General features: G+C 36.0%; 2 protein-coding genes across 4 annotated transcripts in view; one reads left to right on the top strand and one right to left on the bottom strand.

Moving 5' to 3' along the window:
* Nucleotides 1–20,147, top strand: part of LOC141564692 (zinc finger protein 114-like) — a 92,707-nt gene that overhangs the window by 31,962 nt on the left and 40,598 nt on the right. The window lies entirely within an intron of this gene.
* LOC141564691 (KRAB domain-containing protein 5-like) overlaps nucleotides 1–20,147 on the bottom strand; it is a 63,273-nt gene that overhangs the window by 26,350 nt on the left and 16,776 nt on the right. Inside the window, exon 6 of one of the 3 annotated variants that reach the window (XM_074307472.1) lies at nucleotides 830–2,102. The exons of 1 other annotated variant lie outside the window; for it this stretch is intronic. In XM_074307472.1, coding sequence (XP_074163573.1) covers nucleotides 2,095–2,102 — 8 coding nt within the window. In that variant the 3' untranslated portion in view covers nucleotides 830–2,094. Of the gene's footprint in view, nucleotides 1–829; nucleotides 2,103–7,626; nucleotides 8,315–20,147 lie in introns of those variants that run through there. One more of the 3 variants, XM_074307473.1, reaches the window with a different exon arrangement.

Below are 20,147 nucleotides of genomic sequence, written 5' to 3'. Positions count from 1 at the left end.
TTGTAACACATGTAAAATGTATGGGATTGCCTGTCATCAGGGGGAAGGAGTGGAGGGAGGGGGGGATAATTTGGAAAAATGAATACAAGGGATAATATTATAAATTTAAAAAAAAAAAGAAAAAAGAAAAATCAGAGAGGATGTGAGAGTGACCAAGGCAATATGTGGTGCAAAGTGCTGAATTGATCATAGACTTATCTTCTCCAAACTGAATGTTCACAATTCAACCAAAATGGTGGCAACAAGACAAAAAACTACCAGAAGAATTAATTTCAACTGATTAGAGTGCTTCTCTGAGAAGGAACAGTTTATTGTCAACTTGGAGAGTAAATTGAGCTAACACACAGTTGGCAACAATGGAGCAGAAAACACATTGGCAGCTTTCAGAGATTTGGTGAACAGCGTTGCATTTGCTCCTCTGAGTCAGAACACTCACAGATATCAAGACTGGCTTCATGAAAATGATGGAGAAATTCAGAAGCTGCTAAATGAAAAATGAGAACTCCACAGGCTATAACAGCAGGATAGTTCTTCCATCCCTAAGAAGGTAGCATTCAATTCTATCAAAAATAAAATACACACAAAGCTTAGAGAGAGAGAGTCAGGATTCTTGCTTCAGAAAAAAAAAAAAGAAGATGAAATTTGTCTTTATGCTGATGGCAACCATCCAAAGCACTGAAAACTATTTATGGGTCAAAGAACTATGGAGAATATTTCCATAGTGTTCTCAACAGACCATCATCGGTCAATGCTGAATCTATTGACCATTGTATTATGATTTTAAAGGAAAGTTCGGATTCACTCCTATAAATGACACTCTCAAGCTCAGTTAAAAAGTAAAAGTAAAAAGTTTTAATCAAATAAGACAAGGTACAAACAATTTAGATTTACACAAACAAACAAATAGAAACAAGAACAATTGACAACATGACAATTATAGCAGATAGAGGAAGAGAATACATCACCAATTCAAGGGAACCTCAAAAACTCAAATGGCTGGGAGCCCGTTTCAGCCTCAATCAACTTGAATTGTGTAAAGATTTTCCCGGCTAGGCATCCTCCCCAAGGGTAAACCTCAACTATGGCTTACATCATGGGCTTTTTATATGTTTTCAGACCAAGAAGGCTCCTGGCCAAAACTTATCTGTATATTCATGTTGACTCACTCCAAACCCTAGAAGCTTGACACGTTTCCTTATCAATTGCATATGCACAGGGAGGAAGCCACCCAGCCCTAAGCATAACCATGTGCAAGAATGGCTAGTTCCTGGTATCTATTGTCAAGGACATACAGAGTTCATGGAATGGTCAAGTTCCTATAATTTAGAAGCTCAGGCCTGTTAGACTTGAGTGAGCTTACAATTCTAATATGAAATCTTAATTTCTTATTCAACCATTTACTTCAAGTTGAAGTCAATCACTCTCTAGCTAAAGTTCCAATTGAAGAAAAGGCTTTGAATGCTATTGGATTACTTTCTTTTGATAAAGCACCAGATACTGATACTGGTCCAGCTGAGATTTACAAGGTGGGGGGCATTCCTCATACAAAGGCTGACTGAAATTCTTGAGATTATATGGCAAAAGGAAGTTATGCTTTAGGAGTTCAAGGTTGTTTTCATTGTTTATCTTTATAAAGGTAAAGGGGACAGATTGTCCTGTGACAAATACAGGGAGCCCTCTCCCTTACTCATTGCTAGCAAGATTCTTAACAAAGTCCTCCTAAATAGGCTGATCCTACACCTAGAAAAATGTCACCTACCTGAGAGCAATATGGCTTCAGAAGGGACTGAGCAACAGTTGATATGGTATTTACTGCTTAATAATTAACTCCAAGAGAAATTCCAGTAGCAGAACAGAGATCTAGATACAATATTTGTAGATTTTCAAAGAACTTTCATACTGTCATTCATGAGGGATTATGGAAAATTGTGTCAAAATTCAGTTGTCCAGAGAAGTTCATCAGTATACTTTGTCAGTTTTGTGATGACATGATTGCTTGGGTTGTAGACAATGGACAGTGCTCTCAACTTTTCCCAGTCACAAGGTCATGTACTCACTCCCTTGCTTTTTAGCATGATGTTTTCAGCCATGCTGTCAAATGCCTTCAATGAGAACAAACATGGAATTAAAGTCAGATTTTGCACAGAGGGTAAATTCTTCAACTTGAAAACCTACAAGCCAAAACTAGCGTGAAGGGAGTGTTGGCGCTTAATTTTGTGTTTGCAGATGATGCACTCAGTGCAGTCCCTGAAGCAGAGATGCAACAAAGTATGGATCAGTTCCCTTCTGCTTGCGTTAATTTTTGCCTAACAATTAAACCAAGAAAATATAGGCCCTTCCTCAGGCAGCACCACTACATCCATATGTTGAACCATCAGTTACAGTAAATGGGGAAGTGTGAATGCTATAGATGACTTCTCTTCCCTTGGCATTATATTTTTCAGGGAAGTCCACATTGATAATGAGATTGACACATGCATTGCCAATTGCCAAGAGCTAGCTCAGTGTTTGGGAGGCTCCAAAGTTAATGTGTGGGAGAGGACAGAACATTTAGACTGGCTACCAAATTGAAGGTCTACAGAGGTGATGAGCTGGCTTCATTGTTGTATACTTGAGAAACCTGGGAACGTCAGGAAACTGAATTGCTTCCATTTCAATCGTCTTAGAAAGATTATGAAGATCACTGGCAGGATAAGAGAGCAGATACTGAGGTCCTTTCTCAAACTGAACTTCCCAGCATTCCAACTCTGCAGCAGAGAGCTCAACTCCATTAGGCTGGCCACATTGTTCAAATACCAAATGTACGCTTACCAAAAAGATTATTTTATGGAGAACTCACACAAGGCCAGTGTTTACAAGGTAGTCAGCAAAAAGGTATACAAGGACACTCTCAAGGTTTCTCATAGAATCTATGCTATGACATGGGAGATACTAGCAAAGAATCACCCAGCATGGAGGGTCCGCATCAGAGAAGGTGCTGTACTCTATGAGCAAAGCAGAACTAAATTATCCCCAAAGAGACATGAGATGCCCAAAATTGGAGAAGCCACACTGAGTGTTCATGGGGACTATCTGTGGCTAACCTGGGGCAGAGCCTTCTGAACTCATATTGGTCTGATCAGCCACAATCAGACCCACTGTAACTCGACTCTAACATAGTATTGTCATTTTAGTTCTCTCCAAGTATGAAGGACAACAACCAACCAACTATGAAAACATGGACAAGCTCTTTCTTGCTTCTGTGCCTCAGTTATTTTGTCTTTCAAAGGAAAGTGATGATATCCAAATTAAGTTACTGGACTCTTATGGAATAAACCCAATATACAAAAGAAGTGCTGTAGAAATATAAATCATTTCACCTTTACTTTTTCCTTCCTGTTTCTCTTTTTTAAGCTCCTTCTCCCCTTTCTTCTATATCTTTATTCTCAACATTAGTATCATCATCACAATCATCATTATTCTGTTACTTTCCTATTTTCTTCTATTCCTTCTCATTTTCTTTCTAATTTTCTGTCCTTTTCCCCCCTTTTTTCCCCTCCCTTTTTCCCACTCTGCACAGATTTTTCTCTTACCCATCTTATTAGTTATCCCATCTTGCTTTGTAAAAAACGGTACATCCGACTACAGGGAGCACAAGATTCCTCATCAAAACTATGCTGTGACATGATGCTTGAGCCTAAATATTATGAGAACATCCACAACTTTAGTAAAAGAGAATTCCCACTCAGTGCAGTTGGGAAATAAATGAAACAACTCCGTGTGGCCTTCCTAGCCCGTTGGCATGAAACGTCAAGCCTGATCTTCGATCCAAGTGGAAAAAAGCATCTGCTTTTTTCTTACAGCTTTGTTCACAGTAAAATGAAAACTCCTTTGGGGCAGGAAATATTGGAATTTTCAATTTTGAATTCTCAGGGCTATACAATTTAGGGTTAAACACAATTCCTAATATAATTTCATTGGTATGAAGTCTTCTCCATAGAAAACAATCCATCTGCCATCACAGTAATAAGTTGTTAATAAATTATCACAAGTTCAATTGAGTCATTTCACTGTATCACTGATCTTCAAAAAGCCATACTTTTATGGCTATTGTATAACTGGAATGATATCATATGGACTTGTGTTTTAGGAACAGAATTAAGAAACGATGCTTGGTTCAAAATTAGGCTGTCCTTAACTTGAGGGACTGAATATTAAGGGACTACTGGAATAAAAGATGAATTATCCTGTAGCAGAACTTATTAGAAATCATCCTCCAGGCACCGAGTAGAGAGAATTGTGAGGCAAAAAGTGCCAAAACCAAGTTTCTATGTGTTAGAGAACATGATTTAGAGAATAACCCCAGGCCCAGGGCTTCCTGATTTAGGATATGATGGAAAGAAGCTGAGCTCACCTAAAGCTTGGTCACTCAGTCAGGACCACTTTCTGACCTTGTCACCTGTCATGGACACTACTCTAATGTACCAGAGCGGTTACCCAGGTTCCTATGCAGGTTCTGACATGTTATCAAATTCTCTTGCTTCTGGAGATGTTACTGGGGTTACTACTCACTTGATACCAAATGTCAGTGCTGAGAACAGAGAAGGTGGGAAGGAGGACTGAGAAAAACAAATTTTTCACTCAGACACAGGGACACAGGTGCAGAGTTGCAAGCAGCAATGGTCCCAAGAGTCCATCATGGACTAAGTTCTCTCTCCTGGGTAGAGAGATGCAAACAGAGGATCCTAATCACATAGACGAGCAAGGACATTTCCATGTTCATTTAGCCAAGGCTAATGAACCCTATAAATACTCACTGGCCTGGCCAGCAATGTTTCTGTCTTAGATTTGCACCAAAGCTATATTACATTCTGTCTCAAAACTATGAGAGTCAGAGCAAAGCTTGAACAGTTGCTCAAGAAAGAAACTATTCTGCAGGAAAGTTTTCTCTTCCCAAAACACCTGAAACTCTTGCAGCTGCTATTGCCCTGCTTCCAAAATAACACATCACAAACTTGGCTAAAAAGCAGGCGCACTTTGGCTGGGATCAGGAGAGCAGTCCGCCTGATGTTCTTCAGGCTTTTCTTCTTCCTGCTTTTGCAGTTACCATTGTCAATGGGCAGGGAGCAAAGGATTCCATGCTGCCTAGAAAGATCTTTCAGCCCCACATACTTCAGAGATGGGGATCTTGTTGTTGGAGGATTTTTTCCTTTATTCATATATAAAATGCATAAACTTAAATACTGGAAAATGTTCTGGTTTCATCCTCAATACAATAATGAAGACTATCAGTAAGTATTTGTTCGATTTTTTAAAAAATAACTTTTTCAATTATCAAGTATTTTTCTCTATATCACTTTCTATTGAAAAAAAAAAAAGAAAATTCCTTGTAATAATTAAGTATAATCAAGAAAAAAATTCTCAGAATGGCCAAATCTCAAACGAATGTGGGATTTTGTACATCAGTCCATCAGCTTTCTATAATGATATCAGTACCTTCACCTAATCAGTCTTTTGCAATCATTGTAGATTATTGCATTGCTGAGAGTTCTTAAGTGTTCTGGAGATTTGTGTTTTTACATTATTTCTATTAAAGTATAAGTTGTTCCTTTTGTTTTTCTATCTTCATCTTACAAATTGTGTGATGTTTCCATGAAATTATATTGCTTCATTTTCAGAAGAATAATGGTATTAAATTAGATCTACATATCATTATATACTCAGCCATCCCATAATGAAAAGGCAGCTCTTTCATGTCCAGATCTTTGCCATTACAAAAAGAAATGCCATTGTTTTCTTGCTTGCTTTATTTTTTAATTCTTGGAAGAACTACTTATTCGAAAGATATCTATAACTCAAAAACATTTTGGCCATAGATAGAAATTGCTTTCCAGAATGGTAAAACAATTAATAGTTCCATCAACAATACAATAACGTGATGGTTAACTTACATCCCCTTCCAGATTTCACTATTTCTCTTTTTCTGGTAATTATCTGTAATCTGGTAATAATTTGATGGGTGTGAGGTAAAGATTCAGAATTCATTTTCTTTTTATTACCATAATTATTTGATATTTGGAACACTTTTCATAAGTCTAAAGATACCTTGAATTTCTTATCTTGATAACTATTTAAATTTTGACAGTTCTTCAAATGGATAATGGCACTAGTTTTTAAAGCATGAAACAATTCCTTTTATATTTTAGAAATTCGAGCTTTTAAAAAAGAAGTATAATAAAAAACAGTTTTCCACTTAATTCTTTGGCTTCTAATCTTAGTTTCGTTGGATTTGTGTGGGGCAAAAAAAGATTTATTTTAAATTTTAAATAAGCCAAACTTTCTGTATTAACTTCTTTTCTATATGCCTTCTTTGGTCATAAATTCTTTTCAAAACTCAAAAGTAATTTCTTCCTTAGGCCCCCAACTTTTTATAATGGTTTTGATATCTTAATTATATATCTATTTAATTATATAAATATGTATGCATATATTGGATTTAACATATATTTTAACATATTTAACATGTATTGGACTACCTGACATCTAAGGAAGGGGGTTGTGGGAAAGAGGGGAAAATTTGGAACAGAAGGTTTTGCAAGGGTCAATGTTGAAAAATTATCCATGCATAGGTTTGGTAAATAAAAAAGCTATCAAAATAAAAATAAATTAAAATTATGTATCTATTTTAGATGTTAAATATTAATATTAAATACCAACAAGAAATAAATATTAATAATTTAAAATAGTAATAATAAAATAAACAAAAATATAAAATATTAATAATTAAATGGGTGAAGGATCTATTTCTATCAAATTGATGTCCAGTTTTCCCAACACTGTCCTTTTTTTTTTTTATTGCTCCATTTTTTAAGATTTTATGTAATTTTGTCTCATTTATCTAAAGAATTTGGTAGTTCTTAGAAGAATTGCTTATGATGTTTGGAAAAGAATTGGGAGCTGATAGCTTCTGTGGTAGTTTAAATGTGGTGACAATTCTGAATGGAAGTGGAAGGAAATCTCTGGTATAGATCCTGATACCCTCAGACCCAGATACAACAAAGCTGGTAAAACCTTTGGTAATTGAGATATTGCTAGCAAAAGAATGAAATCATATATTATATAATATATTGATTATATGTATATAATCAGAATATAATAATATGATTACAAAGAGAATAAAAAGGTAGGTTGGTTTAAAAATGGACCTTCATAGAACTGAGGAAATTCTTCTTTGGAAAATTTCCAATTCCTTTTTAGGGTTGGTAGAACCATATATATTCCTTGTCCCTGATAATCTCCCTCTTACTGCAGGTGGCTGCTCAAACACTATTATCAAGTCCTGGCTTTTATGTTTGCCATAGAAGAAATCAACAGCAACCCGAATCTGTTGCCCAACATTTCTTTGGGATTTCACATCTACAATGCTTATCCCAATGATGAGAGGACCTTGGAGAGTTCCCTCATGTGGCTGTCAGGCCAGGGACAGACCATTCCAAATTACAGCTGTGAGAGGCAGAGAAAGTCTGTAGTAGTCATTGGAGGAGCCACTTCTGAAATGACTTTCTCCATGGGAACTCTACTGGAGCTCTATAAGCTCCCACAGGTAGGAAATTAGAGGCTTAATTTAGCTTATGCTGGTTGGAGGGCAGGGACAGGTCTTTGAGGGTCTGCCACTTGAAATACAAATGTCAAATATCTTTGGGGAATTCTGGTGTCTGATTTATATTTTTATTGACTCTCAGAGATGAAAAAGAAAATATAGATTTTGAGGACATCAGATTTATTAACTTCATCATGTAGAATGAAGCACATTTTGACCAACAGACTTTTAAAAAATCATGAAATTGAATCTTGAAAATATTTATTAAGAATCTAATATTTGCCAGTCCTTAAGTTCAATGGTGGGGATACATGCAAGTAAAAAGACAGATCATGCTTATACTTGTTTCATCTAGGGCAGGTTTGCTGAAGGAGATGATTCTTAAATGGAATTCTGTATGATCAGAAATAGTTTACCAGGCAGAGACGAATAATGAGTCCATTCTAGATAGTTGAAAATGAGGAGACTAGGTTCACATGGAATGGGGAGGAAGAATATTTTCTACAGTAAGTGCACCAAACTGAAAAATACCCCTGTTTGGTTCCTCTTCAGATCAGCTATGGTCTCTTTGATCCACTCCTAAGTGATCCACTTCAGTTTCCTTCTGTTTATCAGATGGCCCCCAGGGACACCTCTCTTCCCCTTGGCATGGTCAGGTTAATGCTGCATTTCAAATGGACCTGGGTGGGTCTTGTTGCCTCCGATGATTCAAGAAGTGAGAAATTCCTCAGGGACCTTCAAGAAGAAATGGCCAGAAATGATGTCTGTGTGGACTTTATAGAAAAGATCTCCACTAGTCAGTCATTAGAAAAAGAATTACATCAAGATTTTGTATACAGAATACTTCTTTATAAAGCAAATGTGATTGTCATTTATGGATATACAAGTTCACTTCTGAGCCTGATGTTTACAAAAAATCCTTATATCCTTGTAAGAAGAGTATGGATCACTACCAGTCACTGGGATATTGCAAAAAAACCTGGTTATATCTATTTTAATAATTTCCATGGGGCTCTGATATTTTCAGATCAGACAAGTAAGATCCCTGGGTTCAAAGATTTTCTGAAAACTGTTAACCCTGCCAGATACCCCGAGGATATTTTCCTTAAGAACTTTTGGAACTCAGCTTTTGGATGTTCAAATAAACATGGAAAGAAAGATGAAGGGATCTGTTCACCAAATGCCTCTTTAGACATACTTCGTTTGACCTATTTAGATATCACTATGTCTGACCAGAGTTACACTGTCTACACTGCTGTGCATGCTGTTGCCTGGGCCCTTCATAAAATATTCTTGATGAGATCAGAAATAAAATCAAACATAGATGGAGAAAACAGGGTTGTTTCCCCCCAGAAGGTAAGGTTCCCACCTTCATAACAGTGATACCCAAGTCTCTGCTTCTGGACCTGCAACATTTAGAATAGAGATAAGGAATTGGACTTCTTTTGTCAGTGAGTTAGCTCTTCACAGCAGACTCAGGATTTTTTACCTAATTTCTAGTCATTTCAGAATTAGGATCATCAATTCTGATGGATGTAGTTCTTTTTAACAATGAGGTGATACAGATCAATTCCAGTAGACCTCTGATGGAGAGAGCCATTTGCATTTAGAGAGAGAACTATGATGACGGAGTGTGGATCACAACATAGTATTTTTATCCTTTTTTGTTGTATGTTTGCTTTTGTTTTCCCTCATTTTTTCATTCATTTTTTCTTGTATAGCATGATAAGTATGGAAATATATATAGAATTGACATGTTTAATATATACTGGATTACTTACTGTCTAGGAGAGAGGGACAGGGAGAAGGGAGGAAGAAAAATTTGTACAATAAGCCTTTGCAAGGGTGAATGTTGAAAGCTAATTTCGCATGTATTCTTTTAAATAAAAAGATATTATTTAAAAAATTAGGATCAGCTCAGATTCCTGTGACATGATGCAGGAGTGAGAATCCAGATCAACTGGTTCCTGAGGGTCTTTGACAAAGAAGATGTAAGGGAAGGAGCATCAACAGTACAGGTGACATTCCTCCACCAGTGGCTGAGGAAGTCAGAACCAGGCATCTATGTTACCCTGGCAGTTTTAGTTATTCCATGGCAGCCTAGTACCATGGAGAGAACTCTTGTTCTAATCAGACAAGCTGAATTCAAATCCTGCCTCTGAAACTTATTCCTCAGGTGCCACTGAACCTCAAGTAAAAATCAAGTGAATTGATTTTCCTAGGAAATAAAACTAAATAAAATAGCCTCTGAAGTCTTTTCCAGCTTTAGAGCTAACATTTTTCTTTTTCTTTTTTTTTTTTCCTTTTGCAAGAAGACCAGAATTAAATGACTTTCCTAGGGTGTCAGCTAGTAAGTGTCAACTGTTTGAGGCTGATTTAAAACAGGTTTTTCAGATTTTTTTTCAGATTCTAGCCCAGTCTCTAGCTACTGCACCACCTGGTTGATCCTTTCCATGTAAATTTTAACATGGAATGTTAAATCTCAAAACAAGGATTTATATATTGATTTTTCTAAAATACAAGCTCCTTGAGAACAGGGAATGCCCTTATTTTGTCTTTAGTCTCCAGCACTATCATGATGTCTAGGCTATTTGGGAGACACTTAATAAGTGAATGAAAAGCATCTTAACTGTGCTCTTAGATTTTTGTTTCTTCTATCTCCAACTTATCATTTACTGTGCTGCCAACTAATCTACTAAGAGGCATTTAGAATGGTTCTACCAAAAGAAAAATAATGTGATATACATTAGAGATAGGTACTCAAAGATTAAAAATCTCATTAGTCTCAAAAACTTGACACTAGAAGAGGCAACATAAATATGTGTATATATATGCATATTTTATACAGACATAATTATATATGTATTTATTTTGAATATATTTACAAAATCAATGCTTCATATATTATATACATACACATATTTTACCTACATGTGCAAAATAAACAAAACAAAAATATAAATACCAATAAATACAAAAAAGTTAGGGAAAGAAGTCAAATATCAGCAAAATAATCTTCCTAAAGAACAAGACATTTTGTCAATATGTTTAAAGAATTGCATATATTTAACTTATAAAGTGCTGATTGCTGTTTTGGGGACAAAGGAGATCAGTGAAAGAGAAATTTGAAACACAAGGTTTGCAAAGGTAAATAACTATTTTTGCATCTATTTGGAAAAAATAAAATACTTATCAGAAAAATCTTAAAATGCCCCTCTCCTAACTCAATACGATAATATACTCATGGTGAAGAACCATAAACAGATTCTTATATCTTCTAAAAATTATCCTCAGCTTGGAATTAAAAATCTTATACTGTATGATTCCAGATTTCCAAGCTAATTTCACACTAGATCTCTTTAACATTTTATGTTTCAACAAAACTGCCCAAATGGATATACTCTGAATTAAGATCATATCATCCAACTCCATAATTTTACTCGGGCACTTAAGCCTAAGCCACATTGCTACCTCACTTCTGGCTCATAACATCTTTAGCTTGCCTGTAGGTTCAGATTCTGTGCTCTCACTTAAAAATCCTTTTTCAATATTCATTTTATATTCAGATAATATTGGTAAAAAAAAAAAAAAAGTACATATGGAAAATACATTGATATAGAGAGTGCTATATAAATACTTATTCTTTCCTTTCTAATTTGTTAGTATTTTTTGTGGAATCATATAATATTTATTTTTCTGATTCAATGATGTATCGTCCAGAGGATTGTAAGCACCTTGAGGGCAAGGAGTTATTATTTTCATTTTATACCTTGAGCACTCAGCTCAACGCCTTGAATAGAGTTCAGACTTAATTAATGGTTATAAAGGCTTGTAGGATTGTATTGGAAGCAGTCTAATTAATTATATGGGTGAACTCTGTAGCATCCTACCTACTCTAAACAATACTATCTGCTCTCTTTCTGTACCTTTTTTCCCAGACCAACTCTCATCAAACAGAGAAAAGGCCTTTCTGGGTTTTTATTTTGTTTTGTTTTGTTTTTTATCAGGTTGAAAAATTCCTAATTCCAGCTTGAGATTTGGCCCAATCTTCTAGTCTGGAGAGATCAGTTGAGTTCTTGGTTCTGTTATCCAATTTATTAGCAATCCATCTCAATTCTGTGACAATTGAAAATTCTTGGGCTTGTGCAATCCCTCCTCATTCCAAGACATTGAAGAAAATGTAAACAGCACAGAGACTAGGAAACAACTCTGAGAGAATCTATGGCTAACTTTCAACTAATTTTCTTCACTTTCAGCTCCATTCCTTTCTGAAGAATGCCCAGTTTAATGATAGTGCTGGGAAAGTGGTGGTCTTGGATAAGAAGAGGAACTCTTTGGCAAACTATGATATTCTCAACTATGTGACCTTTAGAAATGATACTGAAGTCCTGATAAAAGTGGGAGAGTTTATTCCTCAAGCTCCACTTGGCCAAGATTTCACCATCCAAGAGAAGGCCATAATGTGGCCCTCAAGGAATAAAAATGTAAAAAATGATTAAAATGTTGGTTTTATGAAATCTGTAAATATAAGAAAATAGCCCATTAGAAATGTAACTAGCATTTTCAAACCTGGGGCATATGCCACAAAATCTGCTTGAAGGAAACAGCTTGCAAATTGAAGTTTTTTGGGGGTGATTAATTTATTCAAACTATGGTAAAGAAAAAAGTCCCAGGACACATAATCCTTTGGGTGAAGAGTCCATGAAACAGTAAGTGCATAGGTGGGGCAGCAGGACAATCATCTGGTCCATGTCATCCAAGGGAGAAGGAAGCATGAACATTCTGGAACTTCCTTTAGATTAATTGATTAGTTAGTCAATTTTATTAGATTAGATTAAAGATTCCTAGTCATTTGCTGCTAAACTCAATTTAGGTTTCTAAGAAGGTAAAAATAATCTAAGAAGGAAAACAAGAATGCAAGCAGACAATAATAAAAAGAGTGGAAGTGCTATGTTGTGGTCCAACTCATTTCCCATAGTTCTTTTGCTGGGTGTAGCTGACTCTCTTCATTACTGAACAATTGGAACTGATTTGGATCATCTCGTTGTTGAAGAGAACCATGTGCATCAGAATTGATCATTGTATAGTCTTGTTGATGCCGTGTATAATGATCTCATGCTCATTTCACTTAGCATCAGTTCATGTAAGTCTCTCCAGGCCTTTCTGAAATCCTCCTGCTAGTTGAATTAATATTCCATATATTAATATTCCATATTATGAACAATGATATTCCATAGCATTCATCTACCACAACTTATTCAGCCATTGTCCAATTGATGGGCATCCATTCAGTTTCCAGTTTCTGGCTACTACAAAAAGAGCTGCCACAAACATTTTTGCACATACAGGTCCCTTTCCATTCTTTAAGATCTCTTTGGGATATAAGCCCAGTAGTAGCTCTGCTGGATCAAAGGGTATGTACAGTTTGATAACTTTTTGAGCATAGTTCCAAATTGCTCTTCAGAATGGATGGATGTATTCACAATTCCACCAACTATATATCAGTGTCCCAGTTTTCCCACATCCCCTCTAACATTTGTCATTATCTTTTCCTATCGTCTTGGGCAATCTGAGAGGTTGTGTAGTGATTTCTCAGAATTGTCTTAATTTGTATTTCTCTGATCAATAATTTTTTGGAGCACTTTTTCCTATGATTAGAAATGGTTTCAATTTCTTCATCTGAAAATCGGCTTGATTTCTTATAGAGTCCATTCTCTATATATTTTAGAAATGAGACTTTTATCAGAGCCCCTGAATGTAAAAATGTTTTCCCAGTTTGTTTCTTCCCTTCTAATCTTATTTGCATTAGTTTTGTTTGTACAAACCCTTTTTAACTTGATATAATCAAAATATTCTATTTTGTGATCAATAATGATCTTTAGTTCTTCTTTGGTCACAAATTCCTTCCTCCTGCACAAATCTGAGAGATAATCTATCCTACGTTCTTCTAATTTATTTATAATCTCATTCTTTATGCCTAGATCATGAACCCATTTTGATCTTATCTTAGTCTATGGTGTTAAGTGTGGGTCAATGCCTAGTTTCTGCCATATTAATTTCCAATCTTCCCAGCAGTTTTTGTCAAATCATAAATTCTTATCCTCAAAGCTGGGGTCCTTGGGTTTGTCAAACACTAGATTGCTATAGTTGTACACTATTTTGTCCCGTGAACTTAACCTATTCCACTGATCAACTAGTCTATTTCTTAGCCAATACCAGATGGTTTTGGTGACAGGTGCTTTATAATATAGTTTTAGATCAGGTACAGCTAGGCCACCTTCATTTGATTTTTTTCATTAGTTCCCTTGAAATTCTTGACCTTTTGTTCTTCCAGATGAAATTTGTTGTTATTTTTCTAGGTCATTAAAATAGTTTCTTGGGAATCTGATTGGTATAGCAGTAAATAAATAGATTAGTTTAGGAAGTATTGTCATCTTTATTATATTCACTTGACCTATCCAAGAGCACTTAATATTTTTTCCAATTGTTTAGATCTGACTTTATTTGTGTGGAAAGTGTTTTGTAGTTTTGCTCATATAGTTCCTGCCTTTCCCTTGGCAGGGTAGATTCCCAAATATTTATACTATTGGCAGTTATCTTAAATGGAATTTCTCTTTGTATATCTTGCTGTTAACACCTTTGTTAGTGAGGTATAAAATTCTGATGATTTAGGTGGATTTATTTTGTATCCTGCAACTTTACTAAAGTTGGGATCTATTTCTAGTAGCTTTTTAGTAGAATATCTGGAATTCTCTTAGTATACCATCATATCATCTGCAAATAGTGATAATTTGGTTTCCTCATTATCTACTCTAATTCTTTTGATCTCTTTTTTATCTCTTATTGCCTAAACTAGCATTTCTAATACAATATTAAATAGTAATGATTATAGTGGACAACTTTGTTTCACTCCTGTTCTTATTGGGAATAGTTCCAGTTTTTTCCCCCATTGCTATGATGCTTACTGATGGTTTTAAATAGATACTACTGATTTATTTTAAGGACAAGTCCACTTATTTCTTTATTTTTTAGCGTTTTTAATAGGAAGGGGTGTTGGATTTTATCAAATGCTTTTTCTGCATCTATTGAGACAATCATATGGTTTTTGTTAATTTAGTTATTGATATAGTCAATTATGCCAATAGTTTTCCTAATATTGAACCAGCCCTGAATTCCTGGTATAAATGCTACTTGGTCATGATGTATTATCCTGGGAATGATTTTCTGTAATCTTTTTGCTAATATTTTGTTTAAGATTTTGCATCAATATTCGTTAGGGAGATTGGTCTATAATTTTCTTTTTCTGTTTTCGTCCTGCTGGGTTTGACATGTTTGTGTCATAAAAGGAATTTGATAAGACTCTTTCATTTCCTATTTTTTCAAATAGCTTATGTAGCATTGGAGTTAATTGTTCTTTAAATGTTTGGTAGAATTCACATGTAAATCCATCTGGTCCTGGGTTTTTTTTAAGAGAGTTGATTAATAGCTTGTTCTATTTCTTTTTCTAAAATGGGACTATGTAAGTAATTTACTTCCTCCTCTATTAACCTGGGCAATCTTTATTTTTGAAGGTATTCATCCATTTCATTTAGGTTATTAAATTTATTGGCATAAAGTTGGGCAAAGTAACTCCTAATTATTGCTCTAATTTCCTCTTCATTGGTGGAAAGTTCTCCCTTTTCATTTTTAAGACTAACAATTTGATTTTCCTTGAAGAGGTTTCTTAATTCTTCTTCCCTTTCTGTCATCAGAAAGGCATTGTCTGCATATCTGAGACCTTTTGAAATATCTCCTGAGGGCAGCTAGGTGGCGCAGTGGATAGAGCACCAGCCCTGAATTCAGAAGGACCAGTGTTCAAATGTGGTCTCAGACACTTAACACTTCCTAGCTGTGTGACCCTGGGCAAGTCACTTAACCCTAGCCTCCAAAAAAAAAAAAAAAAAAAAAAAGAAATTTCTCCTGAAAAACTTGATTCCAGCTTTTCTTTCATCCAGTCAGGCTATTTGCATAACTTATTCTACATATAAATTAAATAAATAAAGAGAACATATACAATCTGATCGTAATCTTTTTCCAATCTGAAAGCAATTAGTTGTTGCATGTTTAGTTGTATCTTTTACTTCTTGGTCCACATTCATGTTTCTTGGGCTGCAGTAGGATGATCTGGTCCTCCTATCTCTTTCAGGACTTGCCACAGATGTTATGAGTAACATGGTCAATGTAAATGAAGCAGACATTCTATAGTTGGTTTTTTGGAACCTTCTTCTATTATCCATGGCCTATGAATGTTGGCAATTTGATCTCTAATTCCTTGATTTCTTTTGAAAAACCAGTCTTCTCTTCTGGTATTCTGCATTTGCTGTTGCAACCTTACTTGAAAGGTCTTAATTACAATTACAAGCTTGCCAACATGTGAAATGAATGTAATTGCTCAGTGACTTGAATTGTCTGGGAGTTGTCCATCTTTAAACTGACAGGTAAACTGACCTTTTCAGTCCTGTATCCACTATTGTGTTTTTCAAATGGGCTGTCCTACAGTGTCCAGAATTTTGAGAGTCACATCTTTCAGAGTTTTAAATAGCTTGGCTAGAATTCTATTACCTCCACTAGCCTTATTATTATCAATGCTTACTAAGGAACATATGATTTTATTCTCCAGGATATCTGGCTCTTTAAAGCAGCCACAACATCATGGCTATTGTTTATTATAGTACCTTATATAGTTCAGTTGTGTTCTGCTTCTATTAAATATGCAACATTTTGTTTTTTATCATGTCCATGTTGGCATGAAACTTTCTCTTAGTAGCTCCAATTTCCTTAGTGAAATCTTTTATCTTTCCTATTCTATTGTTTTTTGTCTATTTCTTTGCATTGGTTCTTTAATAAAACCTCACCCAGATTGCTTTGACCCTAATAGCAACCTGTCTTCTATAGTTGAGAAGAAATTCAAGTCCTCAGGTCTTTAGTTATGTGGGTCCTTTTTGCAAAGAAATTGATCCAAACTTTGTCAGAATGATTGGTTAAAAGCTTTTGATTACTTCCCCGTGCAGCCTCCTCAGTCCAGATGCAGTAAAGTATGTGGACCTGGATTCCAGAAGAAAGCCCAGGAGGGAAGGCCTGTCTGCTGTTTTAACTGTGACCCCTGCCCAGAGAGGCACATTTCCAACCAGACAGGTAAGACTGTGAGGATATGTTCACCTTCAGCAAACATGGACCTAGGGTAACCAACTGAAGCTGAATGGGTGTCCTACTTACAGTCAGGCACAGGAAATTTATTACCTTTGGAATATGATACCCAGAGGCCAAGAGACATCCAGAAGAAAGGTCAGAATGATCAAGAATATTGAAGGTCCAAAGTGATCAACATTAGAGAGATATGGGGGGGGGGGGGAGTGTTGAGATCTACAAAGTAGGAATCTCTTGCCAAGTTTCTCTGTACTTCAATTGCTCAGGAAGAGATTTCTGAAAAGACTACCTGTATACACAGATTTCTTAGACCCATATATGAATAAAGTATTTCAAATGAATCTTTTCCATCAAGACAGTAGTGATGTAATATAAATACTTCTCTACTAATTTAAGAGAAGAGAAAGATGAAGTGACCAATATAGTAACATGGGTTATTGATGAGGGTTGGGACTCCAGCCAGGGTACTGAGTAGCAATTCAGTGAATTTTTCAATTCAGCTCAGCTGTTTCTCCTGGATGTTTACCTCATATGGTGCACAATGGTTGCCAAGGAACCATCAATCCACCTTTCCCAAACTCTTTTGCTACTCTGAAAACTTCCTGCCTTCCTATAGACAATGATCTGTTTCAAGCCTAGATCTAAATTTACTCAACATAAAACTATGATTTTGGGGAAGATGCAAGTAAAATTTTAAGATACTTTAACCTGTCAAACCTGGACATGTAGGCAAAAATTGGGGGAATTACTTCTGACAAAGAGAAAAGGATAACAATGGATAAAATTAAAATAGTCAGAACTAGAGCAATGTCTACAAGAACAAGATCTCTGTGAAGGAAAATCTTGTAGTCGTCCTTGATCTGTAGAGTTTTCTCAATTCTCAACTTGCTTTGGGGTTTGTCCTATAGCACCAAACAGAGCAAGTTTGGTCCCTCTTCCAGGTATCTTAGGTTTCTTTAGATCACACCAGCTGTCATGTCCCTTCAGAAGTTTCTCTTCTCCAGGTTAAACATGTTCAGCTTCTTTGATTCCTATCCTTAAAGCATTCATAACTGATGCCAAAAAAAAAAAATGTCAAGGGTCATCTAAGGAAAGCCCAGAAGACTTTCACAAATAGATCATCAATATGCTAAGCATCAACAGGAAAGACACTTAATTAAGATGTTTAAAAGTGGTAGGGGAGCATATCTCCACATGGTGCAGAAGAAGGCTGGAAGAACTAATGTATTCAGGAAAACATTCATTTTATTTTAAGAAGGAACCACAAAAACAGAGAGCTACAAGCTCTCTAATGGAGATCCTTTAAAAAAGATTATTGTCCAAGTCCAAGAAATGAATTCAGCAATAAATTACTTTACCTTACTTCATGACACGGAGCTGACACATATATAATTCTTGTTGTTGATACTAAGAATAATATGTCATGTTTAAAAGGTACTCTGTGAATATTATATATATGCAAATATATTATATATATATATAAGAGCTAGCATGTATCTAATGGCCATCTAGTAAATGAAATAGAGAATGAAACACTGGGCCTGCAGTAGGGAAGGTATCTTGTTGAGTTCAAATTTGGCTTCAACACCTACTAGCTTTGTGACTAAAGGCAAGTTAAATAACCTTGTTTACCTACCTCAGTTTCCTCTTTAGGAAAAAATCAGCTGAAAGAAGAAATACCAAATACCAAATAACTCCATTATCTTTGCCAAGAAAACGTCAAATGTGGTCACAAAGAGTTAGTCACAACTCACAATTACTCAAATTTAATCACTATTTTAAGATTTGCCAAATTCTCTCCATTTATGTGATGTAGGTACAATTATTATCCCTATTTTCAGACTGTGATCTCAGAGTATAAAGAATGTAATTTACTAACCCATAATCATAAAGCCACAAAACTCTCTGAGGCAGAATTCAAACTCAGGTCTTCCAAGTCTTTTGTTCTATCCACTGATATCAGATTCTGATCCCCATGGAACCAGATGGAGTCATTTGTATTATTTCCACAAATATCATTGGCCCACTGAAAGGGAAGTTTTGCTGCGGCTGAAATATTGAGACTTGGTTTATTCTCTTTAGATGCAGATCAGTGTGTGCAATGCCCTGAAGATCAATATCCCAATCAGGAGAGGAATCAGTGCCTCCCCAAAGTGGTGACCTTCCTGGCCTATGAAGAGCCCTTGGGGATGGCCTTGGCTTCTCTGGCTGCTTGCTTGTCTCTCCTCACAGCTCTGGTTCTCTGGGTCTTTGTGAAGTACAAAAACACCCCCATAGTCAGAGCCAATAACCGGGATCTCAGCTACATCCTCCTCATTTCCCTTTTCTTCTGCTTCCTCTGCTCTCTGCTCTTCATTGGTCGCCCAACTTCAATGAATTGTCTCCTTCGACAAGCAACCTTTGGAATCATGTTCACGGTGGTGATCTCTTCTATTTTGGCCAAAACGATTATTGTGGTTCTGGCCTTCAGAGCCACCAGACCAGGCAGCAGGAGCAGGAAATGGGTGGGAAACAGAGCACCCATTTATTTTGTTCTCTTTTGCACCTTGATTCAGTTTCTGCTCTGTGCAATCTGGCTGCTTCTCTCTCCCCCATTCCCAGAAGCAGACATACACTCTGACTATGAATATATCATCCTGGGATGCAATGAGGGCTCCCTCATTGCCTTCTATTTTGTCCTGAGTTACATGGGAGTCTTGGCCTTGGCGAGCTTCACTGTGGCCTTTTTTGCCAGAAATCTCCCTGATACATTCAACGAAGCCAAGTTCATCACCTTCAGCATGCTGGTGTTCTGCAGTGTCTGGGTCTCCTTCCTCCCCACGTACCAGAGCACCAAGGGGAAGATGATGGCGGCCGTGGAGATCTTCTCCATCTTAAGCTCCAGTACTGGCTTGCTAGCCTGCATCTTTATCCCCAAATGTTATGTGATCCTTGTGCAGCCCCACAGGAACATCAAGGAAACTTTAAAGAGCAAATTTTAATACAAAGTATTATACTTTGTATTAAATACTTTTAATACAATGTATTTAAAATTTCACCTTATAAGATTACTCTTACTAATCAGCTTCTAGAACAAATATTTCTACTCATATTATAAACTATTCTGAATGGAAAGAAGAACCCTGATTTGCTCTACTTTTCACAATTCTTATATTTCATTCCCTCAGAATGACTGTCATTTGACTTATGCAGCTGTTGGCATCTGGTTTAATAATTCAATTAAGATGATAGTTTTTGGAATTCACAAAAAAATACGTAGGCACAATTCACTGTGTTAGTTTTTCAAAATTGCAAAACAAATAATGCTAAATGATTCTGGGAAGATGGTGCACTTGGTTGGTACATTTTCAAGCTCTCCCATTTACCTATTTTCCCCACAAAA

The sequence above is a fragment of the Sminthopsis crassicaudata genome, chromosome 3, assembly GCF_048593235.1.
Source record: "Sminthopsis crassicaudata isolate SCR6 chromosome 3, ASM4859323v1, whole genome shotgun sequence".
In the NCBI taxonomy this organism is placed as follows: Eukaryota; Metazoa; Chordata; class Mammalia; order Dasyuromorphia; family Dasyuridae; genus Sminthopsis; species Sminthopsis crassicaudata.
Note: the sequence above shows the minus strand (reverse complement) of the source record. Positions and strands in the feature narration are given on the sequence as shown.